The 20,453-nt window shown below is 48.9% G+C and overlaps 1 protein-coding gene across 1 annotated transcript in view; it reads left to right on the top strand.

Moving 5' to 3' along the window:
* The window catches only part of FBXO10 (F-box protein 10), a 38,946-nt gene extending 19,103 nt beyond the window's left edge, over positions 1–19,843 (top strand). Inside the window, exons 3-11 of the mRNA XM_090274434.1 lie at positions 499–1,332; positions 3,114–3,263; positions 5,257–5,393; positions 10,941–11,011; positions 12,627–12,779; positions 13,839–14,105; positions 14,821–15,134; positions 16,178–16,359; positions 18,981–19,843. Of these exons, the coding sequence (XP_090130560.1) occupies positions 499–1,332; positions 3,114–3,263; positions 5,257–5,393; positions 10,941–11,011; positions 12,627–12,779; positions 13,839–14,105; positions 14,821–15,134; positions 16,178–16,359; positions 18,981–19,155 (2,283 nt within the window). The 3' untranslated portion in view covers positions 19,156–19,843. The remainder of the gene's footprint in view (positions 1–498; positions 1,333–3,113; positions 3,264–5,256; positions 5,394–10,940; positions 11,012–12,626; positions 12,780–13,838; positions 14,106–14,820; positions 15,135–16,177; positions 16,360–18,980) is intronic.
* Positions 19,844–20,453: the final 610 nt, after the last annotated feature.

Here is a 20,453-nt window from a genome sequence, read left to right as displayed (position 1 = left end):
TCTCCCAGTCATTTTTCGTCATCCCTAGAGTGACTCTCTCCTGGTCCGCCTCCTGTGTTAACATGTGTTGATTCCATGGTACCCAATATCTCCCCTGATCCTTCAGCTTCTTCCCCTCCCCCATTTTCTCTCCCCTAAGTTTTATTCTCACTAGGCACTTCTTGAGTATTAGGAGTATTTACTTGAGGTCTGAGGTTTTTAGGAAGGGCCCAGCTACAGAGTATGAACTTTTCTGCCATTATCCATTCCCATGCTTGTCCCCATCTCTTTGGAAGTAGAAGGAGGGAAGGGCAGGCAGTTCCAAATTATCTTCCCTCTGATGCAGAGCAGCTCCCAGGTTCCTCCCAGGGCCAGCTGACTCTTGCCCTAGTGGGGAAAGGTACATGGTCAGCAGGACAAATGGCTCATGCTCCTCCCTCCTTAAAGAGCTGTTCAGCTACTGACTAGCTGAACAGATCGTATCCCTGCTGTCTTCACTTTCTCTTTTTTGTTCCCTAGACAACATCAGGTTATGTCCAGTTTGACAACTGCAACTTTGAAAATGGATGCATCCAGGTCCATGGCCCAGGCACCTGCCAAGTGAAGTTTTGCACCTTCAAAAACACCCCTGTCTTCCTGCACAACGTGCCCCTGTGTGTCCTGGAAAACTGTGAATTTGTGGGCAGTGAAAACAACTCTGTGACTGTTGAGGGCCGCCCGTCTGCAGAGAAGAACTGGGCCTACAAGTATCTGCTGGGGCTCATTAAGTCCTCTTCCAGTGTGCTCCCCACAGAGAACTCTGACTCTTTAATGTCCCTGGACCTGGAGAGCAGGGATCAGTTCTGGAGCCCAAGGACCTGTGACATTGTCATTGAGGGCAGCCAGAGCCCTACTAGCCCGGCCTCTAGCTCCCCAAAGCCAGGGTCCAAGGCCGGCTCACAGGAGGCAGAGGTGGGCAGCGATGGGGAAAGGGTGGCGCAGACCCCAGACAGCAGCGATGGAGGTCTGAGTCCTAGTGGTGAGGAGGAAGATGAGGACCAGCTCACGTACAGACTGTCCTATCAAGTGCAGGGCCCACGTCCGGTGCTGGGGGGCTCCTTTCTGGGCCCCCCTCTGCCGGGAGCATCCATTCAGCTGCCCAGCTGCCTCGTGCTGAACTCACTGCAGCAGGAGCTGCAGAAGGACAAGGCAGCCCTGGCACTGGCCAGCTCCGTGCAGGGCTGCCTCATCCGCAAGTGCCTCTTCCGGGACGGGAAGGGAGGCGTCTTCGTTTGCTCCTACGGCCGAGCCAAGATGGAAGGCAACGTCTTCCGGAACCTGACTTACGCAGTGCGGTGTATCAACAACAGCAAGGTGCTGTCACAGCGCTTCCTGCACGAGCTGGGGGGCAGCACTGAGCGGAGCACAGGCACATGGTTTCTGATTGATGAGAAGCCTCCTGTGGTACATGCAGGCAGGCTTTGATGGGGCTATTTTGCTTCTTTTTATTTTAAACACCTTTTTCATAACCTTATAACGCCCACTTGCCTTATGTCCATCATCTCATTTGGAGAGGGCAGAAACTGTTTTTCCCATTTTACACCATCATGGGGCTGTAGTTGTTGCTCTCTTGAACTATGACCCTGGCGACTTTGGGCAGGAATTGTGCTGCCAGTGAGTCTCTAGAAAGGAACCTGAAACACTCATTTTCAAGGTTTTTGACTAAAAGAAAAAATCCATGGTGTCTCCTGAGGACCATTATATGCTAAGTGGCGTGAATACAAGCAGGGAGCTGTGGGTGCTGAGGCGCTTACTCAGCTGGTCCCTGTGCCTAGGAGCAAGGCCCCAACCCAGTGGCCCAAAGGCCTTGGCCCTCTCTGCCCTCCAGAACATCCCCAGGAGGGTTCAGGGTTGCAGAAGGAGCTCAGTTGCTTGGGGCCCCAAGGAGAAAACTGTCACTGACTGGTTTTTTTTTTTTTTTTTTCTGCTTTGTGTATCTTGTAATTTTTAGTTGAAAGTCAATCTCATATAGGATAGTAGAGACTGAGGTAAATCGTATTTAAGTGTGGTGAGGCCATGAAGGGGCCACGGTTTGGGTCAATCTTGTCAGGAATGGGGTCGGTTTGGGTTTTGTCGTGGCTGTGATGATCCCCGGGTGCCGCAGGCCTCACATTCCTGTAGCATTACCTTCTGCAGGCTTGCCAGTGGGCTTTTCCCCTTCTTAGGTCTTCCCTTTGCTCCTGCTCCTCAGCGAGGACCTCTGTCCATGCGCCTGGCCCTGCAGCCGTGGACTGCTGGCATGGGTGGGTCTGTGCTGACTGGCCTAGTGCGTGGTTTCTCTCGTGTCCTGCTTCATCTTTTGTCTTACGTGGCTGTTGTGTCCATGGGTCAAGAACCTCAGGAGTAGGGCCTTTTCAGTGCCCCTGCCTCACCCCCAGCACTAGGGGGCTGTAATGATCTGGGCTCCCACCACCCCTGGGGGAAGTGTTCCCTTCCTGGAGAGTGACAGGCTTGTTCCATGGGAAAGTTGGGAGAGAAGAATCCAGAAGGAGCTTAATGTTTTGCCCTCAGTGGCTGCTGTACTTCCCTCCAAGCCTGTACCGTGAGGGTGGCTGTCCCCATCTCTTATCGTGTCTCCAGTCTTTCTCCGTCAGCTCATAGTGAGGTCCATGGAAAGGTGAATAGTGCAAGTACTCCCAGTTCTGTCCTCACAGTAGTTGCAGGTTTTATTAAAGGCCTGGAATGCAGTTGGGGAAAAAGGCAAAGCCAGGAAGGGCAGGGAGGTGGCTTTGCTCCTGGAGGGTGACCGTGCTGATGCTGAGCGCCTCTCGCCGACGGGTTGATCAGCACAGGCGAGACGCTGAGGAAAAGACCTGGGTGCTCCCCACGTGCTTTTTTTTTAGATTCTATTTATTGATTTTTAGAGAAAGGGGAAGGGAGGGAGAAAAACATCAATGTGTGGTTGCCTCTCGCATGCCCCCAACTGGGGACCTGGCCCACAACCCAGGCATGTGCCCTGACCAGGAACCAAACTGGTGACTCTTTGGTTCGCAGGCCGGCGCTCATTCCACTCAGCCACAGCAGCCAGGGCCCCAAGTGATTTTTGTTTACACCTTTGTGACAGGAAAGCAAACGCTTCTCTCTTCTCTGCCTAGGTTGTCATGCTCAGAAATGACATTCACCGCTGCAGGGCATCGGGCATCTTTCTTCGCTTGGAGGGTGGAGGCTTGATCGCAGGCAACAACATTTACCACAATGCGGAGGCTGGCGTGGACATCCGGAAAAAGTCCAACCCACTCATCCTGGTACTTCTCGCTGTCTTCACGCCCTTTTCAGGGGGTGCTCTTGCTTTTCAGAAACCTTTTCTGAGGCTGTTTCAATCAATGTTACCATCTTGGGTTTATAATGCCTTCTGTTTGCAAGGGGCTCCTGCCCTTCTTGCTGCAGTCTCCCCATCGGTAGGAAAGGACCAGTCACAGGGAAATTTCACAGGGCCCTGATACATTCTGGTTGGCTTTGACTTTGGTAAGAATTAAAGATACCTATATCTGCTCTAAAAGACATGGGGACCAGAAATAAAACACCCAGTTAGTTCATTCTTTGCTATAAAAAGAATATTTAGTTCTGAGGATTATTTGTTTCATGGATAGTGTGAGTTTGGTTTTACACCAGTGTGAAAACCACTTAAAATCCTAGCCTAGGAGACCCATGAGATGAGGGGGCACCCCCTTTCCACTCTGGCCTTCCCTGAGAGACCAGTTTCCGAGAAACTGGGAAATGTGGTGGACTTCTTACTAACCTGAAAAAATAATCTCCACCCTTGTGTGTAGTGCTTATTATATACCAGATTGTTCTAAGGACTTTGTATATATTTACTTAATTATGGTTTCATCCTTACACAACCCTGTGGGGTAGAATTATCCCCATTTTATAGATGAGACACAAAGAGGCTAAGTAAGGATTTTGCCCAAATCACACAACTAGTGATGGAGCTGGCATCTGATTCCAGGCAGTCTAATTTGGGGTTGATGTTCTTAACCCATTCTATCTAGACTGCCCTTGAAAATTCAGAGAAAGAAAAATTCCAGCTATATTTAAAAAGACATGCCTACCCAATGTCCTCTTTCAACCTCTCCCTCTCACTGTGTTTTTGCCATTCAGCTGGTGGCTTGGGAAATTATCACCACTGTTGCCAGAGAGATGAGTTTGCCTTTCCGGGGATGGAGGGGTCGGGCCAATTAGCAGGTGGAGGTGGGAAGGGGGTGCTACACATCAGTCCTGGCTCTGTAAACAGGTGTGGATGGAAATAGCATTGCATGTTCCTCTCTCTCAAAGCTTTTCAGCCCTGTGAGGGACTTCTGTTAGGCTGTGGTTGCCCTGATGGGTCGGCCGCATCCATTAGGAGAAAATCTGGAAAGTGAGTAAGAATAGGAGAGTTTGCAGCATGAAACCCTTTAAGGCAAACTAGAATTTTCTGTGAAATCTGTTTGGAAGAGACATAGTTAACTTCCTGATCTAAGTATGGGATTGTATTTGAGGCTGTAAACAATCAGCACGATACAATTTTATTGTATTTATTATAATCTAAAAGTTTTGTCACTGTGCAAAAGCACCTAACTGACTAGGAAATGGCAAAAAACTAGGTTTCAAATATGGTTCTGCCACAGATATTATCTTGAGCCTATTTCCCTTTCGTACAGAAGGATTAGAATGAACATGTCCAAGGCTCTTTACAACACAAACACCTGTGACCTCATGACCCATGGGACAGCTCAGTTCCCCAGAGTCGTATCTTTCCACAGCCCTGCCCTGAATAAGGTGTGAGTGCTAGAATGGCTCACACTTCCGTGCATGTGGCCCCCTTGGGAATGTACTTGGCCAACATTCTTGTGTACTGGGGTGCTGCCCTTTCCTGAAAGGTAGGCTCCCCTGACCCTGGACGGTATGGCATGCCAGATGATTGTGTGTTTGGGGACTCTTTGGAGGCTCAGAAATTTTCAGTAACCTGCCTTGCCATTGAAGAGCCAATGCCCTCAGCAGTAAGGACCAACATCACTACATTCCCACAGGCAGGCAGGGAAGACTTCTACCTTCAGGTCCTCCTTGATAGGTGTCCACACACACACACCTGTGCAGGGCGGAAGCAGGGTTCATGCACTGTCGGGTGCCAGGGAATCCCAGCAATGTTACTTCCTCCACTGTATTCGTCCTGGCCCTGCTGTGGGGCAGCGGTTGAGGACTCTGCTTCTTGCTGGCATGTCTGATCTGTCTTGTGTGGTGTCTCATGTTCACTTACAGTGTAACCAGATCCACCATGGCCTTCGCTCTGGCATTGTCATCCTTGGCAATGGGAAAGGCATCATCCGGAACAATCGAATCTTTTCAAATAAGGAGGCTGGCATTTATATCTTGTACCACGGAAATCCAATCGTGAGGTATGCACTGCTCTGCCCAGACCGTCCTGCTCACCCTTGGCCCCTTCATTCTTCTCTCATCTCTGTTTCCTGACTCCCTGTCTTTCCTCTATTTGAAAACAGTTTTGTTTGCTAAAACAACTGTACAAATGCAAGTAAAGAAGAGACTGCACTCATAATCCCACAATCACACAACCACTTTTGTGTTTCTGTGTTCCTTTCCAGTTAACTATGTAGCCATTCTAGTCAGCACATGTTACTGAGCACTTCTAATAATGATAACAAAGGTAAAACAAGGGACAGACCCTGCCCCCTAGGAGCTTACTCTAGTCTGGAAGACATATGTGCCCAGAAGAGATTTCGGCTCCAGTCAGTTGATAGTGGACACTGGGGATGCTGTGTTAAGATCTGGGGGCTACTTTTGGCCTCAGTGTGAAAGCATGCCGAGATCCGTCAGTGCTGGGAGCTCTAGGTGGAGGGGGCAGTGACACCACTGGGACCATGGCTCTGCCATCCCCGCAGTCATATGGGGAAAGCTGTGATAAATGCTATCAAAGTGCTATCCAGAGAGGCAGGGAACCATTCTGCCCTTTGTGCCCTAGCCACAAATGCATGACTTGTATACATATGGCACAGCTCTCAGAGATGGGAGGTGAAGGAGGCCTCATTTAAAAGGTGGCATTGGAGTTGGAATATGGGCACAACTAGAACTGTCATGGAGATAGTGGTGGACATTCCTAGTAAAGGAACAACCTGGGCAAAGGCGGCAGAGCACAGAAGTTTTAAGGGTTAGCAAACAGTCTACTGTTGCTTGAGAAAAGGTCTGGCACAGGCTGTGACCGTGGTACAAAATATTTTAAACTGGTCCTTGGCTGGCACGGCTCAGTGGATTGAGTGCCGGACTGCAAACTGGAAGGTTGCCTATTCAATTCCTGCTCGGGGCACACGCCTGGGTTGCTGGCGAGGTCACGAGAGGCAACTGATCGATGTTTCTCTCCTCTTTCTCCCTCTCTTCCCATCTCTCTATAAATAAATAAATAAAATCTTTACAAAATTTTTAAAAGATATTTTAATTTGGGACTGTCCCAGAAAATCTTAAGTGCTGTGGTCACTGTGGCCTGATCTTTTGTATCCCTGTGGCAGTCTGTCTCTGCCATACAGCATGGTGGGCACGGATGATGGAAAGAAAGCCTTGGATCAGATGAGGAAGGCCTTGTTTATGTAGACAACGCTGAGCAAGGTGGAGTTTTCTCTCTCTAGGTAATGGAAACTCACTAACCGTTTGGACAGGACTCACACAGTTATGTCTGTGCTTTAGGAAAATGACTGGCAGTAATGTGCAACAAATATATTCTGAGCATTTTTTTCCCCATGCATTATTCCATATGTTCTTCTCCATATTGTTGCATGGCCTTTACATTTAATCACTTTGGGAAGTTTCAGAAGACTGCATTGTTTTGGTATCCCACAATATTTGAACCAGGCCTGTAAGGTGTTTACTTTTTTACTGTTACAGGCAGCCTTCTAAAAACAGCAGTCACAGGGCTCTTTTTCCTCTCGTGCATGGTTGCCTTAAGAGTATGTGTTTGTATGTACACATGTTATTTACATAACACATACTTAAGTGTTTACTCTGTGTAAAGGGTTAGTGATATAAAAAGTATGTGAGAACAGTCTCTGTTCTGTGGAGTTTGCCATCTCATGCTGGAGATAGACATGCATGCAAGAACCGGGAGGGAAGACTCACCGGAACAAGTGCTTTAATAGGTCTTCGTGCAGGTGTCAGAAGAGCCCAGCCACAAATACAGCTGCACAAGTCAGAGACAGGGACATGCGGAGCTGACATCTGAGGTGTGCTTGAAGGATAAGTAGGATTTGATGGCCAGGGAAAAAGCAATGTGGGCCAAGAGGCAGTGAACTTCAGAGCGCGTCTTGGGAAAACAGTAAAAGAGAAAAAGTGGTATGTCTGGGCACGAGATGCCGGGGGAACTGAGCAGATCAGCCTTCAAAGGCGGGTTGATGCTAGAGCACAGAGGACCTTGATCGCCCAGTGTGGCAGGTATTGCCAAAAAGTTCATCTGTTTTTTTCTGTAAGATGGCCGTAGTAGTGCTTAGTTGTCTTTAACTTCATTTGAAACAATTTTGTTAGATTGTATTGTGACAGCTATCATAACAGCGTGCATTCTTTTAAAAAACTTATCAAAATTGGTGAATTTTTGTGTAGCCATTGTAATATTGAAGGTGGAAGAAAATATACATTTTCAGCATATTATGCTTTTATTATTTCAAGAAAGATAAAAATACAACTTAAATGCAAAAAAATATTTGTGCAGTGTATAGAGAAGATGCTGTGACTGATCAAACATGTCAAAAGTGTTTTTGCGAAGTTTTGTGCTGGGGGTTTCTCACTGGACAATGCTCCACAGTTGAGTAGACCAGTTGAGGTTGACAGTGATCAGATCAAGACATTAACTGAGAACAATCAATGTTATATCACATGGGAGACAGCTGACCTACTCGATATATCCAAATCAAGCGCTGACAACCATTTGCACCAGCCTGGTTATGTTAATCACTTTGATGTTGGGGTTCTGCATAAGTGAACCTTCTTGACCATATTTCCACACGCGATTCTCTACTTAAGCATAATGAGTATGTTCCAATTTTAAAACAAATTGTGACAGGTGATGAAAAATAGTTGCTTTACCATAATGTGGAACAGAAGAGACTGTGGGGCAAGCAAGTGAACCATCAACAACGCTACCAAAGGCCAGTCTTCATCCAAAAATGCTAATGTTGTGTATATGGTGGGATTGGAAGAGGGTCCTCTATTGTGAGTTCCTTCTGAAAAACCAGACAGTTAATTCCAACAAGTACAGCTCCCAGTTAGACCAACTGAAAGCAGCACTCGTCAAAAAGTGTCCGGAATTAGTTAACAGAAAACACAATCTTCCATCAGGATAACGCAAGAGCACATGTTTCTTTGATGACCAGACAAAAACTGTTACAGCTTGTCTGATTCATCTGTCATATTCACCAGGCATTCATCTTTGAATTTCCATTTATTTCGGTTTTTATAAAATTCTCTTAATGGAAAAGATTTCAATTCCCTGGAAGACTGCAAAAGGCAGTTCTTTGCTCAAAAAGATAAAAAGTTTTGGGAAGATGGAATTATGAAGTTGCTGGAATGATGGCAGAAGGTAGTGTAACAAATGGTGAATACATTGTCCAATAAAGTTATTGGTGAAAATGAAAAATGTGTCTTTTATTTGTACTTTAAGACCAAATGAACTTTTTGGCCAACCCAATAGAATAATGGCCTTACATGGCCTGAGCCTTTGAACCTTACGTGACAAAAGAGACTTTGCAGATATGATTAAGTTAAAGAGTTAATCTTTACATTGGGATCGGGAGGTTATCCTGGATTATCCAGGTGGGCCCAGTGTAGTCACAAGGTTCCTTAGAAGAGGGGGGCAGGAGGATCACAGAGAGCAGGAAATGTGACAACCGAAGCAGGGGTCGGAGTGCTGCAGCGACAGGCCAGAAAATATGGGCGGCCTATCAGTTCTGGAAAGACAAAAACAGATCCCCCCCTAGAGCCTCCTGAAGGAACGCAGGTCTGCTCACACCTTGGTTTAGTCCTGGGTGACCCATTTTGGACTTCCGACCTCCTATACTAGAAGATGATAAATTTGTGTCGTTTTAAGCCACTGAGTTTGTGGTTATTTGTTAGAGCTGCCATACATCAAACTAGGAAGTTTGGACGTTATCTTATGGGTGCTGGGACATTGTTGGAAGGTTTTGAGCAAGAGATATTATAATTACATCAGTGTCTGAGGTTATTAAACATAGTAGCTTTGAGAGACTAAGTTGTGTGTTTTTTTCCTTTATGCTTCTTTGTAATGGAAGGTAGATTTTCAAGGGAGGGGAGGATGCAGAATGATTTTTGAGATCCCTGAAATGGCCTGGATAAGGCAAACCACAGCAGTATTGTTGTTGTTATTATTATTATTATTTTATTTTTTGCCAGTAAGAGTTATAGACCTATTGTGCTTTTCTTTCTCCCTTGGCTACAAGGAAGCACAGGGCTCAAACTGGCTCTTCTGCAGTAAATATCACACCCTTGGTTCTTGGATCAAAGATCTGTCCCCTTTACCTATAAGTTTCCTGATATTTCTTTTATCTTTATTCTGCCCGCCCTATGTATACATGCATACATGTTTCTCCCAGAGGCCATGGACCCTTCTAGAGGTGAGACTTGTGTTAACAATAGACCAGTCATGTGTTTGCTGCTGTGGCACAGGTCTTGGAAATATGGGTGAGGCTTGTCCTAGGTCAGCACCGCCTCTGATTGTGAATTCTAGAAACTCTCAGTAATTATCAGCCGATTGAATAGTAACCACATCCAAGAAGACTCTTCAGATCTGTCTGGGGGAAAATCAGGGATGGTTTTTAACAGGTGATCTGAACTGTTCAAGTCCATGATGCATAGTGTAGGTGCACCTGACATCTGGCTTTCCAGCATCCACATCATTTGCTATTTTTACCCTGAGGAAGTAAACCCCTAGGCCCCACCCTAGCAGAAGGGAAAACTTGTCAGCCAAGCCCTGTTCAGTGATGTTCTATGGGCTTCTAGGCCCCGTGTCAGACTCTGGAGGGCCAAATGTACATTGGGTGTTAGATCCCTCAGCTACCTGGTGCCAAGGAGGTGGGTCACCTCTTAAGACGGGGCAGGTGTCCTTCCAATAGGGAAAGAGATCACAGCATTACTATTACTAAAAATAGCAAAAGTGTCCTGCAGGGATAACCCAGTTCTGCCAACATCCGGGTGTGACTGGCTTGGTTTTCACAGGCAAGAAACGAAGGTGCAGAGACTAGAAAAGAAATGCCTGTCCCTTCCCATACTCAGGTGTCTGTTTCTGAGGCACTCGTTTGTGGGGCCTTTACCTGGCAGCAAGGGCTATGTGTGTTTCTCTGAGCTGGAGCATGTTTTCCTCTGTCTCGTTTGCTGTCTGGTTTTTGTGGCTAACCCAGCTCATAGGGCTTCATGTACATGTGGTCTGATCTTCTGGAAACTCCCTTTTATAACCTCTGGTTTTCTTCTTTTAACGCATGTCATTATTTTATATTGTCATTCAGTGGATATGTGAATAAGTTAATAGAAAAGAAAGAGGAGCTGTTGGACATGAGCAGAAGGTTGTAGGCCCAATACAGGCAGAGAGTCTGATGCTGGACACAGTCACTTCCAAACAAGCGTACCCCACAGCATCCTTGGAATTCTGACACAACCAAGACTTCACCTGTGAGCCGTTTAAAATGCTGTTCCTATGTGGATGACAGCCAAGAGAGCCCATAGAGACTTGGATATCCTTGTGCTGCTGTGGCATAGCTATAGTTTAGTTTTTGGCTAAATGGCTGGCTTCTGGGACGTCAAGAAGCGCTTTTTCCTGCTGCGGGCTTGAGCTGTATGGGGAAGCCCACAAAAGAAGGCGGTCACTTTGAGTGAGCATTGTCTTTGACACATGACATTGGTCTGGTCTCACCTGTCTTGCTCTCCTTCCATTTTAGTGGGAATCACATTTTCAAGGGCCGTGCAGCCGGCATAGCCGTGAACGAGAATGGCAAAGGCCTCATCACAGGTAGGGTGGGGATGCTGGAGCCTGGCCAGTCACTTGGTGGGCTTCCCCCTCGCTACCGCCCTGCAGTTTTCCACCTGGACAGACTAGCCTCCAGCTGAGTAGTGGCTAGCACTTAGGGGTGCTGGCCCCACGCACTGGCCGTGCTAATCGCTGGCCTGGTAGGGAAGCAGTGTCTGCTCTTTGCTAGGCCATTGCTCATAGGATCTCACTGGGTGGCTGACATGATACTGTCAGGAACGTTTATGCCACATAAAATGTCTGAATCCCTCCTCTTGGCTGCCTGCTCTGGAAACCCATGCCCATTTGCCCTCTGCTTGGCCAACTCCCGCTCATCCTTCAGGTCTCAGCCTGAGTCACTTCCTCAGGGAAGCCTGCCCTGACTTCCCTTTATACACATACATACTCACTCACTGGACCAGGAGGCCTGCTCTCTAGGACATTTTACTCCATTTCTTACCAGTCTGTTTAATTCCAGTCTCCTTTGCTATAAGGTGGTAAATTCTGTAAGGGAGCGAGCAAGTCTGCCTGGTACGTCAGTGTACCCTCAGCACAGAGCATAGCTGTACCTGGGACAAGAAAGGGATTCAGAAAATATTGGTCCAGTGAATCACACTTCCTGAATCCACCCCTTCATTCATCAGACATTTATTGAGCACACGCTGTAAGCAGAAGCTGGGGATACAGCAGTGAACAAAACAGACACCATCCCTGTTTCAGGAACTGACATTTTAGGAGAGGGAAGCAAATAAATAAAGGCATGCATATCCAAGCAAGAAAAGTCATATCTGAGTATGAGATGTGCTCTACAGATGGCTAGAATAAGGGGATAGAGGGCCTTTGTGGGTATCTAAGATTGGGTGGGCAGGGCAGGCCTTTCTGAGGGTGGCATGTAAGCCAGAATATGCATGCTGAGGAGGAGCCAGGAAAAGAGCCAGGACTGCATGCAGGGCCACCTGCAGGCGCACACCGGGCGGGCCTAGGCAGCAGGGAGGTCACGTGTGACTGGCGTATGGTGAGCGAGGGGTGTGAGATGGACTCAGAGGCAGGAAGGGGCCAGTCACACAGGGTCTCATGAGCCATTGCCCTCTAGTCCGGGAGGCTGAGAGTCTGCCCTGCCGCAGTGCTGGGGGCAGATGGTCCCAGGACCACCCTTCTGACTCTGACTCTTCAGTCCTTTCCTGGAGAAGTGGAGGGGAGCGGAGAGGAAGGCTGTGGTCAGGCCAGAGCAGAGGCTGAGAAGGACAGGCTAGTGCCTCCCCAGGCTTGTGGGGGAAGAAAACAGCCCCCCATGCCCAGGACAGATATCTCCTGCCCGGCCTGGCCAGGGTGCTCTAATGCCCATTTGTCTTGACTTACTAGTCCCCAAGGCCACTGGGCACAGTGGGTACAGTGGGTAGTGGACATATGAGAGCACAAGACAGACGCAGACCTTGCCATCGGGGAAAGCAGGGAGCAAACTGGGCCCTGAAATGCCACCCAGGGTTTGGGGTGCTGACTACTGAAGGGTAAGGCCGGGGCATCCTGGGCCAGACTGTCCTTCCTCTACCCAAGTCCTCATTGCCAGCACTGGAGGTGGCCCTTGCATCTTGACCCTCTTTTCTGCCTCTCTCCATAGAAAATGTCATTCGTGAGAACCAGTGGGGAGGTGTGGACATCCGCCGCGGCGGGGTCCCCGTCCTCAGGAGCAACCTCATCTGCTTTGGCTATTCTGACGGTGTGGTCGTGGGAGATGAAGGCAAAGGGCTGATAGAAGGAAACACCATCTATGGTGAGGAGCATGTTCTGGGCGCAGTGCTTGGGGTCCTGCCCAGCCTGGGAGGCAGGAGGCTCAGGTCCCACCCTTGTGGGTCTGGACTGAGAGAAAGTTGTAGCCTTTCCCTGCTCCTCAGAGACTTCATCTGAATAAAGTAATAGCACTGATCTCAGGCCACAGTCACCTGCCGCTGTCAGAATCCAAGAGCCTCTTGTAAATCACCGTGTAAGCAGATTGGCTCTGTGGGGTCAGCAAAGCAGAGAGCTTTACCCCCATTTAAAACAGCAGGAGGCAGGAGTTAGGTGTTGCATAAGGACGGGGCCCCTAAAGCTCTGACACACGAGCATCTAACTTCTCTTACCTTTCTTTTGACCCAGAGAGATGAAGATAATATGGGAGAAATAGGATAATCATAGAAAGTAAACTGTCTCACTCTGTGACTTTGGGTAAAGCCTTAATCTTTCTGGACTGTATATTTGGTGACGATGATGATGATGATGATGACAATGATGATGATGATAGCAGCTAACAGGTATGCAGGCCCAACTCTGCCAGGCCCTTTATATGTGTCATTGAATTTAATCCTCATGACTGCCTTCTGAGGTAGATACAATCATGAACCCTATTTTAAAGAGGAGGAAACTGAGGCACAGAGATGTTCCATTAACTCCTCTAGGCCACACAGTGAGGAAAGGGTAGGACTGGGATGTAGGTTGAGGCTGCCTCTGTCTCTTCAGGGAGGGGCAGGGCTGGATGAACTCTGAGGCCCCTTGGCACCATCATGATGGGCTTGTGTGCCTCTGATCTGGAAGTGTGACCTTGACCTTCCTCAGAGCATTTTTACACCCTATGGAGGATCCTAGTGATCCTAAGGATTGTCCTGATTGTTGTTTTTCCTCTTGTATGAAGGAGGAGCCTGCAGCCAGAGCCATAAGTGACTTGTCCAAGGCCTGTAGCAAATCAGGGGCTCTGTCTCCCTGGCCAGTGCCCTTTTTGCCTCCCCTCTTGGGGAGACACTGGGGGCTGCCCCACCCTTGGCTCGGTGTCAGTGACCAGCTCCTTTCACTGTCCCAGCTAATAAGGGCTGTGGCGTGTGGATGATGTCATCCAGCCTGACCCACGTCACCAGCAACCACGTCAGCTACAATGGCCTATATGGAGTGGCAGTGTTCAGCCAGAAGGATGGCTCCGGTGAGCTCCCCGGAGGCCATGAGGCCCAGGAGAACTTCAGCGACAGGGACGGCATCCTCTGGGAGGTGGAGCTGGAGAATGACGACGACCCGTTGTGCCTGCCTGTCACCACAGCTCTCGTTGAGTCGAACAGTATTAATCACAATGGAGGTGAGTGTCCCCTTGCCCTCAGCCCCCGCTCCAGGGCCTCCGTGCCCGCCCTGCCTTAATGGCCCTCTATGAACTGGCCCTTCTAGCCCTCCAGCTTCATTGGCCCCTTCTTTTGGCCACTTACCCAATCCCCCGATCCCCTGGATTTCATGTGCCCTGAACTGGAATCTACTCTTTCTTGTCCCCCAAACCCCGGCTTTGCTCATGCTGTTTCTCCTGCTTGAAAGTCCCTTTCTCCCATCCACACAGCCAAAACAACTTGAACCTCAGAGCCCATGGTTAATGCACCCCATATCCTTTCCTCCCCAAACCCCAGTGGCACTTGTTAAGGAGCCTGGGACTATATTTGTTTCTGTGGCTGTTTCATCAACTCTCACAAGCTATGAACGTGAAGCAAAGAACTGAATCCCACTCACGTCAGTGCCCACTGCCCTGGCAGTGCCAAATCCACACCTGGCAGACACATGTCTAACTAATTCTGAGACACATTTTTCACATTTTAACATCTTTGATGAGATGCATCTTGCAAATAATGGCATATCGTGGTTTAAGTGGCAATGATTATTCTTAGATGTACAGAAAATAAGTGTGTGTTTTAAATCTGTGTTATTTTACACTTGACCAAAAAAGGATGGTAGGCTTTTCCTGACTGGTTGTCGGGGCTCATCCTGGGACCGCCCCGTGCTTTCTCTGCTCCCCGCCCCTCCACCTGCAGCCTCAGGACTCTATGTGCAGAGCAGCGAGGTGCTACACGTCATCACCAACGTGATCCATGCTAACGGGGACAGAGGCATCACTGTGACCCAGAGCAGCCAGCTCACCTGGGTGGCTAACAACAGCATCTCCTGCAACCGCCAGAGTGGGGTCAAGGTCGAGGCCCAGTGCAAAGTGGAGCTCCGGGGCAATGGTATCTATGACAACAGAGGCCATGGCATCATCACCAGGAGTGACAGCACCGTCGTCATCGAAAACGACATTATAGGCAACCGGGGCAGTGGGCTGCAGCTGCTGCCCAGGTCCAACACTAAGGTGTGTGTGTCTGCCACCACTGGAAGGGACGTTACTCCTCCTGCCAAAAATTAGTCTGGAAGGCAAAGATGGGATTTCACACAGGTGGGGACATACAGGCCGGGCCCTGAAAGATGAAGAGTTACCAGCAGGAAACCAGGGTGGCTGCAATGTGGGGTGTCTTCGTGGTCTCCAGGTCAAGGCCAGGGCTATTCTAGCTCTCTTCCACTAGCAGAATAATCTCACATGGGACCTGGTATGCAGTGGGTGCTTAATGAGAAGTCTTGCCTCAGGGCCTTTGCACACACTAGTCCCTCTATGCCCAGAACATCCATCTTCCTCTTTTTCTATCTCAGTCCTACAGCTTGGCTGTCACTTTCTTCAGGAAGCCCTCCCTGTGCCGCAGGCTGTTGAGGTACCCCTTTCCTGTACTCCCGGGTGCTTATGCCCACTTCTGCCTCACAGAACACTTCCCACGTGCTTTGTAAATGTCCCTTTACCTTTTTATCTCCCTAATGGGACAGGGAGCTCTGAGCTCCCTTTTTATGCAAAGCACTGTGCTGGGTGCTAGGCTTCAATGTTGAAACACATTGACCCAGTCCCTGCCCACGTGAAATTATGATCCCAAAGCTTCTTTTCAGCTCTGTGGCTTCATATCAATGACAGCCAGGAGTAAAGAATTCCCTGGCTTTGTATCTGAGCACTGAGGGAGCAGAGGAAAGGCAGGGGGACACGCTGTTGCCTCTTGGGTTGCAGTGGTCCTGGCCTCCGGCACCATATCCCTCTCTGCCAGGCCTTTGCACATTCTTTCTTCTTCCTCGAACATCCCTCCCTTGCTCTGCACCTGATAAACTCCTACAGCTTACCCATCACCTTCTCCAGGAAGCCTTCCCTGGTTCCCCCGCAACTGGTCTCAATATCCCTTCCCTGAGCTCCCATGGCTCACGGCTCACTAACCTAGCATGCTCTTACCCCTCAGTTTTATAACCTGTGATTCACTTACCTGGTTCTCCCACCAGTGTGGGAGTCCCTGAGATATGATAAACCTTGGTTGCCTCTTCCAGGTAATAAAAAACCGGATCCATTCATTTCGGGCCTATGGCATCGCAGTGCGAGGCCGCACCAAGGCTGTGGTACAGGAGAACATCATCTTCCAGGGAAAGACCAACAAGACCATCTTTCAGCAGATCTCAAACAATCGAGAATGCATCATGCAGAACAACAAGTTCTTGGTCTTCAAGAAAAAGTAAGTGCCTAAATCAATTTTCTAGCCCCACAGTAAGGTCCCTGAGGAAGAGCCAGGCCCAGTGATTGCGGCTGCCCTTGCTTCCTGCAGTCCTGCCAGCTTTCGGCTCTGGTCAGATAAAGGTCTATGCTTGGGCTTTGTGTCAGGCCTGGACTGGGGACCTGCGCCTGACACTCTGGGAGAAAACATTCTTTAAGAGTGAGGGGCATGTGGTTTCAAATCTCAGCTCTACCAGTTACTGGCTGTGTGTCCTTCGGCAAGTTATTCAACATTGCTCAACCTTAGTATAGCCAGTTAATAATAGCTACTTTGTAGCACCAAGTTATAGTAAAATAAGATCATGTGACCTAGCAGAATATCTTAGGTATTACAAAACATGTTCATCACTGCTGCCACTGTTGTCACTTCTTTTGAACCTCTACCTCAGTGTATCACAATTACTTCACACTCATCTGCCCTGAACCTTTGTCCTTCTCTGTTCTCCATTTCAATGACATCATCATCCACTCTGTACTGGCAGCAAAACCTTTGCCACCTCCTTTTCCCTAATACCCGAACATCAGTCAGTTACCAGATCCTCTTGATTCTAAAATGTTCTTGTACCTGGCACCTCCTCTTCCCAACTGCCAACACCCTTGTTCAGGTCTCAGCACCTCTCACTCTGACCCATGGCCCCTATTACCAGTACAGCTGTTCCAGTTGTTAATAGATGGACTCTGTTGTGATTGGTTAGTGCTTTGCTCTACTGGTTATAAAAATTAGCACTTATGCCCTGGCTGCTGTGGCTCAGTGGATTGAGTGTTGGCCTGCGACCCAAGTGTCACTGGTTCGATTCCCAGTCAGGGCACATGAATAGGTTGCACATCAGGTCCCCAGTTGTAGGCGCGAGTGAGAGGCAACCACACACTGATGTTAAAAAAAAATATATCACTTATTATTGTTGGTATCGCTTCTGCACTGTGAATAGCCCTATCCTGTTCTAGCAGCCTTTGCCTGGTCTCCCTGCCCTTGGGCTTCCCCACTCCAGCCTGCCCTCCTGCAGGCTATTCCCCTGCAGGCCGTCCTGTGCATCCTGCCAGGTGAATCTTGCCAGTCATCTGTGGTTGTGTCATGTCCGTGGTGTTATGTCCATGGGCAGAAGCCTTTGATGGATCTCCTGTTTCTATAGTGATGACCTCTATTTTTATTATACATGCTCTCAGTAAAACTATTTTTTGAGGAAACCTCCTCATATATGTATGTTTATATATTCATAACTTATAAAGTATAAAATAAAAAAATAAATAAAATAAAAAAATAAATAGAAAGTCTAATATTTTCTCAACTATCCTAGCAGATCATACTGTGGACTCCCTGGGATCTGCTTCTTTCCCCTTTGGAGACCCCAGCCCAGACCTGTCCGCCTGGCGCTGTCTGCTGTGCCCTCCGGGTCATCATTTTCTGCCCCCGCCCTCTTTTCATCACTGCTTTTCAGGAGCTCACTCTGCAGCCCAACTCAAGGGCATGCAGTTCTTGGAACATACCTCCCCAGGCTTTGTACTCACTCCACAATAGCCAGCCTCTGACTCGATCCACACCTTTACAGTCCTACTTGCTGTAACATTATCAGCATAAAAATATGTAAAAGACATTGTTGCTGATTCAGCAGTTTAAGGTTTATTGTGTATAAGAGGTGGCTCCTTGTAACTCAGACGACAGAAAGCCTTGAGCAAAGCTTCACTATTGTTTGATTTTCCCCAGCCCTTCCTAATCTCCACTAGATCTCCAGGGACTAGAAACCCACCAACGTCTGTCCCCTGTAGATTTGCGTTTTCCAGAATGTCTTATTAAAAAAACATACAGAATGCCATCTTTTGAGTCTGGGATCTTTCCCTCAGCCGAATGCCCCTGAGATCCGCCTGTGGTGTTGCATCAGTTGTTCCTTCTTTCTGTTGCCGAGTGGTGTTCCATTGTACAGGTGCACTACACACTGCTTGTCCATTCGTCAGCTGTAGCTTCTAGGTTGGGGTGATTGTGAATAAAGCTTCTGTACATTTTCACAGTCATACAGCTGGGGTGGGGAGAGGGGAAAATGAAAGAAAGAAAGCTACCGATCTTATCCAGATCCTTATAAAGGGGGAGATTGAGGCTCCCATAGAGAACTTGTCCAAGATAGCATACGGAACTGAAGGCATGGCTGGAACTAGGATGCAGGACTTTTGCTCCTTAGCTTCACGTATCCGACCTCTTTGGGCCATCACTAACTTGGGAGACAAAACCTGCACTCAGATTTATTTTTTTAAAAGACTTTTATTGATTTATTTTTTAGATAAAGGGGAAGGGAGGGAGAAAGAGAGGGCGAGGAACTTCGATGTGTGAAAGAAACATCCATCGGCTGCCCCTTGCTTTTCCCCAACTGGGGACCTGGCCCACACCTAGGCATGTGCCCTGACCAGGAATCAAACCAGCAACTCTTCACTTTGCGGGATGATGCCCAACCAACTGAGCCACACCAGTCAGGGCTACACCCAGATTTAAACACCTGGATCCAGTGAGCTTGAACCAAAGGTCAGATTGTACAGGGCGTTCACTAAATGCTGTACACTCTTAAGAGTCCACTGAGTGTCATTTTGTATCTCCAGGTCTGATACATGGCGGCTGGTGAACCCACCAGCACGCCCTCACCTTGAAAACTCCCTCCGAGGCCCTTCTGCAGCCCACAGTGAGCAGAAGGTGACAGCCATGGCGAGCAGGATCACAGCCTGTGTGGAAGGTGGGTACCACAGCAACCGCAGCATCTTCTGCACCATCCTATAAGGATGGAAAGCCACGGGGCAGGGCAACTGGAGTGCTGTCCAAAGACTGGGAGCCTCAACCACATGCCCAGCTCTCAGGCTCAGGCCCTGGCAGCGCGCAGCCGAGCTGAGAGGGGAGGCCTTGGGGATGGAAGAAGCTGTGCCTGAGAAGGCTCCACGTTCTCCTCACCACACCCCGAGAAACAGGCTGTAGGCCTCCTGGGGACTAAGAACAAGGTACCTCCAAAACCCTTCAGCTGCACAACCCTCAGTAGGAAGGCACTTGGAAGTGTTTTTCAGGGAGAAAAAGGAACAGAAGTTGGTGGGTTTCCAGTCATTCAAGCTCTTGTAGAGATTACGAAGAATTGGGGAAAATCAATACTGAAGCTTCGGCAAGGTTCTCTGTTTGAGTTTCAGGGAATTGCGTTTTACACACCCCAAACCCAGGCTCTTCTCAGGGAAGAGATTTACTCCTGAGAGGAAGTGATTCTAGTGAAGTGGAAAGAGACAGCTGCCCCAGAACTTCCCCCTTTCCTAGACGCCCCTCTCCCAGTCCCTCCGGGGACACCCCCACACCCTCCCAGCTGCCTGCAGAGGCTGGAGGAGTTGTTTGGTTTCCTTAAGGACAGTGTTGTCTTATACTTAGCCATGGAGCTGTGTGGGAGGAAGGGGCTTGGGACAGAGATCCCCTCTTAAAAGGCTGACCCAGAGATAACATAACAGGGGACACATTGAAAACAGTAGGGACATGTGGAGAATGCTTCCTTGCGTGGCTCAGGAGCCAGGCTGGGCAGTGCAGGGATGCACACAGCTCCACACTACCTTCAAGGAGCTCCCAGACTCAAGGATGTCAGCTCAGCACCTGTCACACAAGGAGGGTTCACGTCCCACAAGCACACCCACACCAGCTGCCCCTCCCGGGCACCAGACTGGTGGAGATGCAGGTGCCTGGGCCCCTTGTCTGTGTCCATGCTCCCTCATGGATAGCCACCTGCCTTTACTGACCCTTACGGTGTCCACTCTGTGCCTTGGCTCATGCTCACCCCTCTTGCTGGCATGCCTTTCTCTCCACCTGCACATGTCCAGGTTCTGCCAAGTGTAGCTCACACACTGCCATCTCCAGAGCCTTCCCTTCCTCCCTCCCTTCTTATGACAATGCTTTTCAGCCTTCGAGCTGCCCCTGCCCTGTCTCTGCCCCTTCAGGTACTGAGCACTTCCTGCCTTGGAGTACGTCACCCAGGTCCATCCCTGTCCCACTCACTTGCGTAGGGCCCCATCTCACTGTCTGTGCCCCCGGTTCCCAAAGGGCTTTACTGAACC

The sequence above is a fragment of the Furipterus horrens genome, unplaced genomic scaffold (assembly GCF_987537825.1).
Source record: "Furipterus horrens unplaced genomic scaffold, mFurHor1.1.pri manual_scaffold_4, whole genome shotgun sequence".
Taxonomy (NCBI): domain Eukaryota; kingdom Metazoa; phylum Chordata; class Mammalia; order Chiroptera; family Furipteridae; genus Furipterus; species Furipterus horrens.
This window is presented reverse-complemented; position numbering and strand designations above follow the sequence as displayed.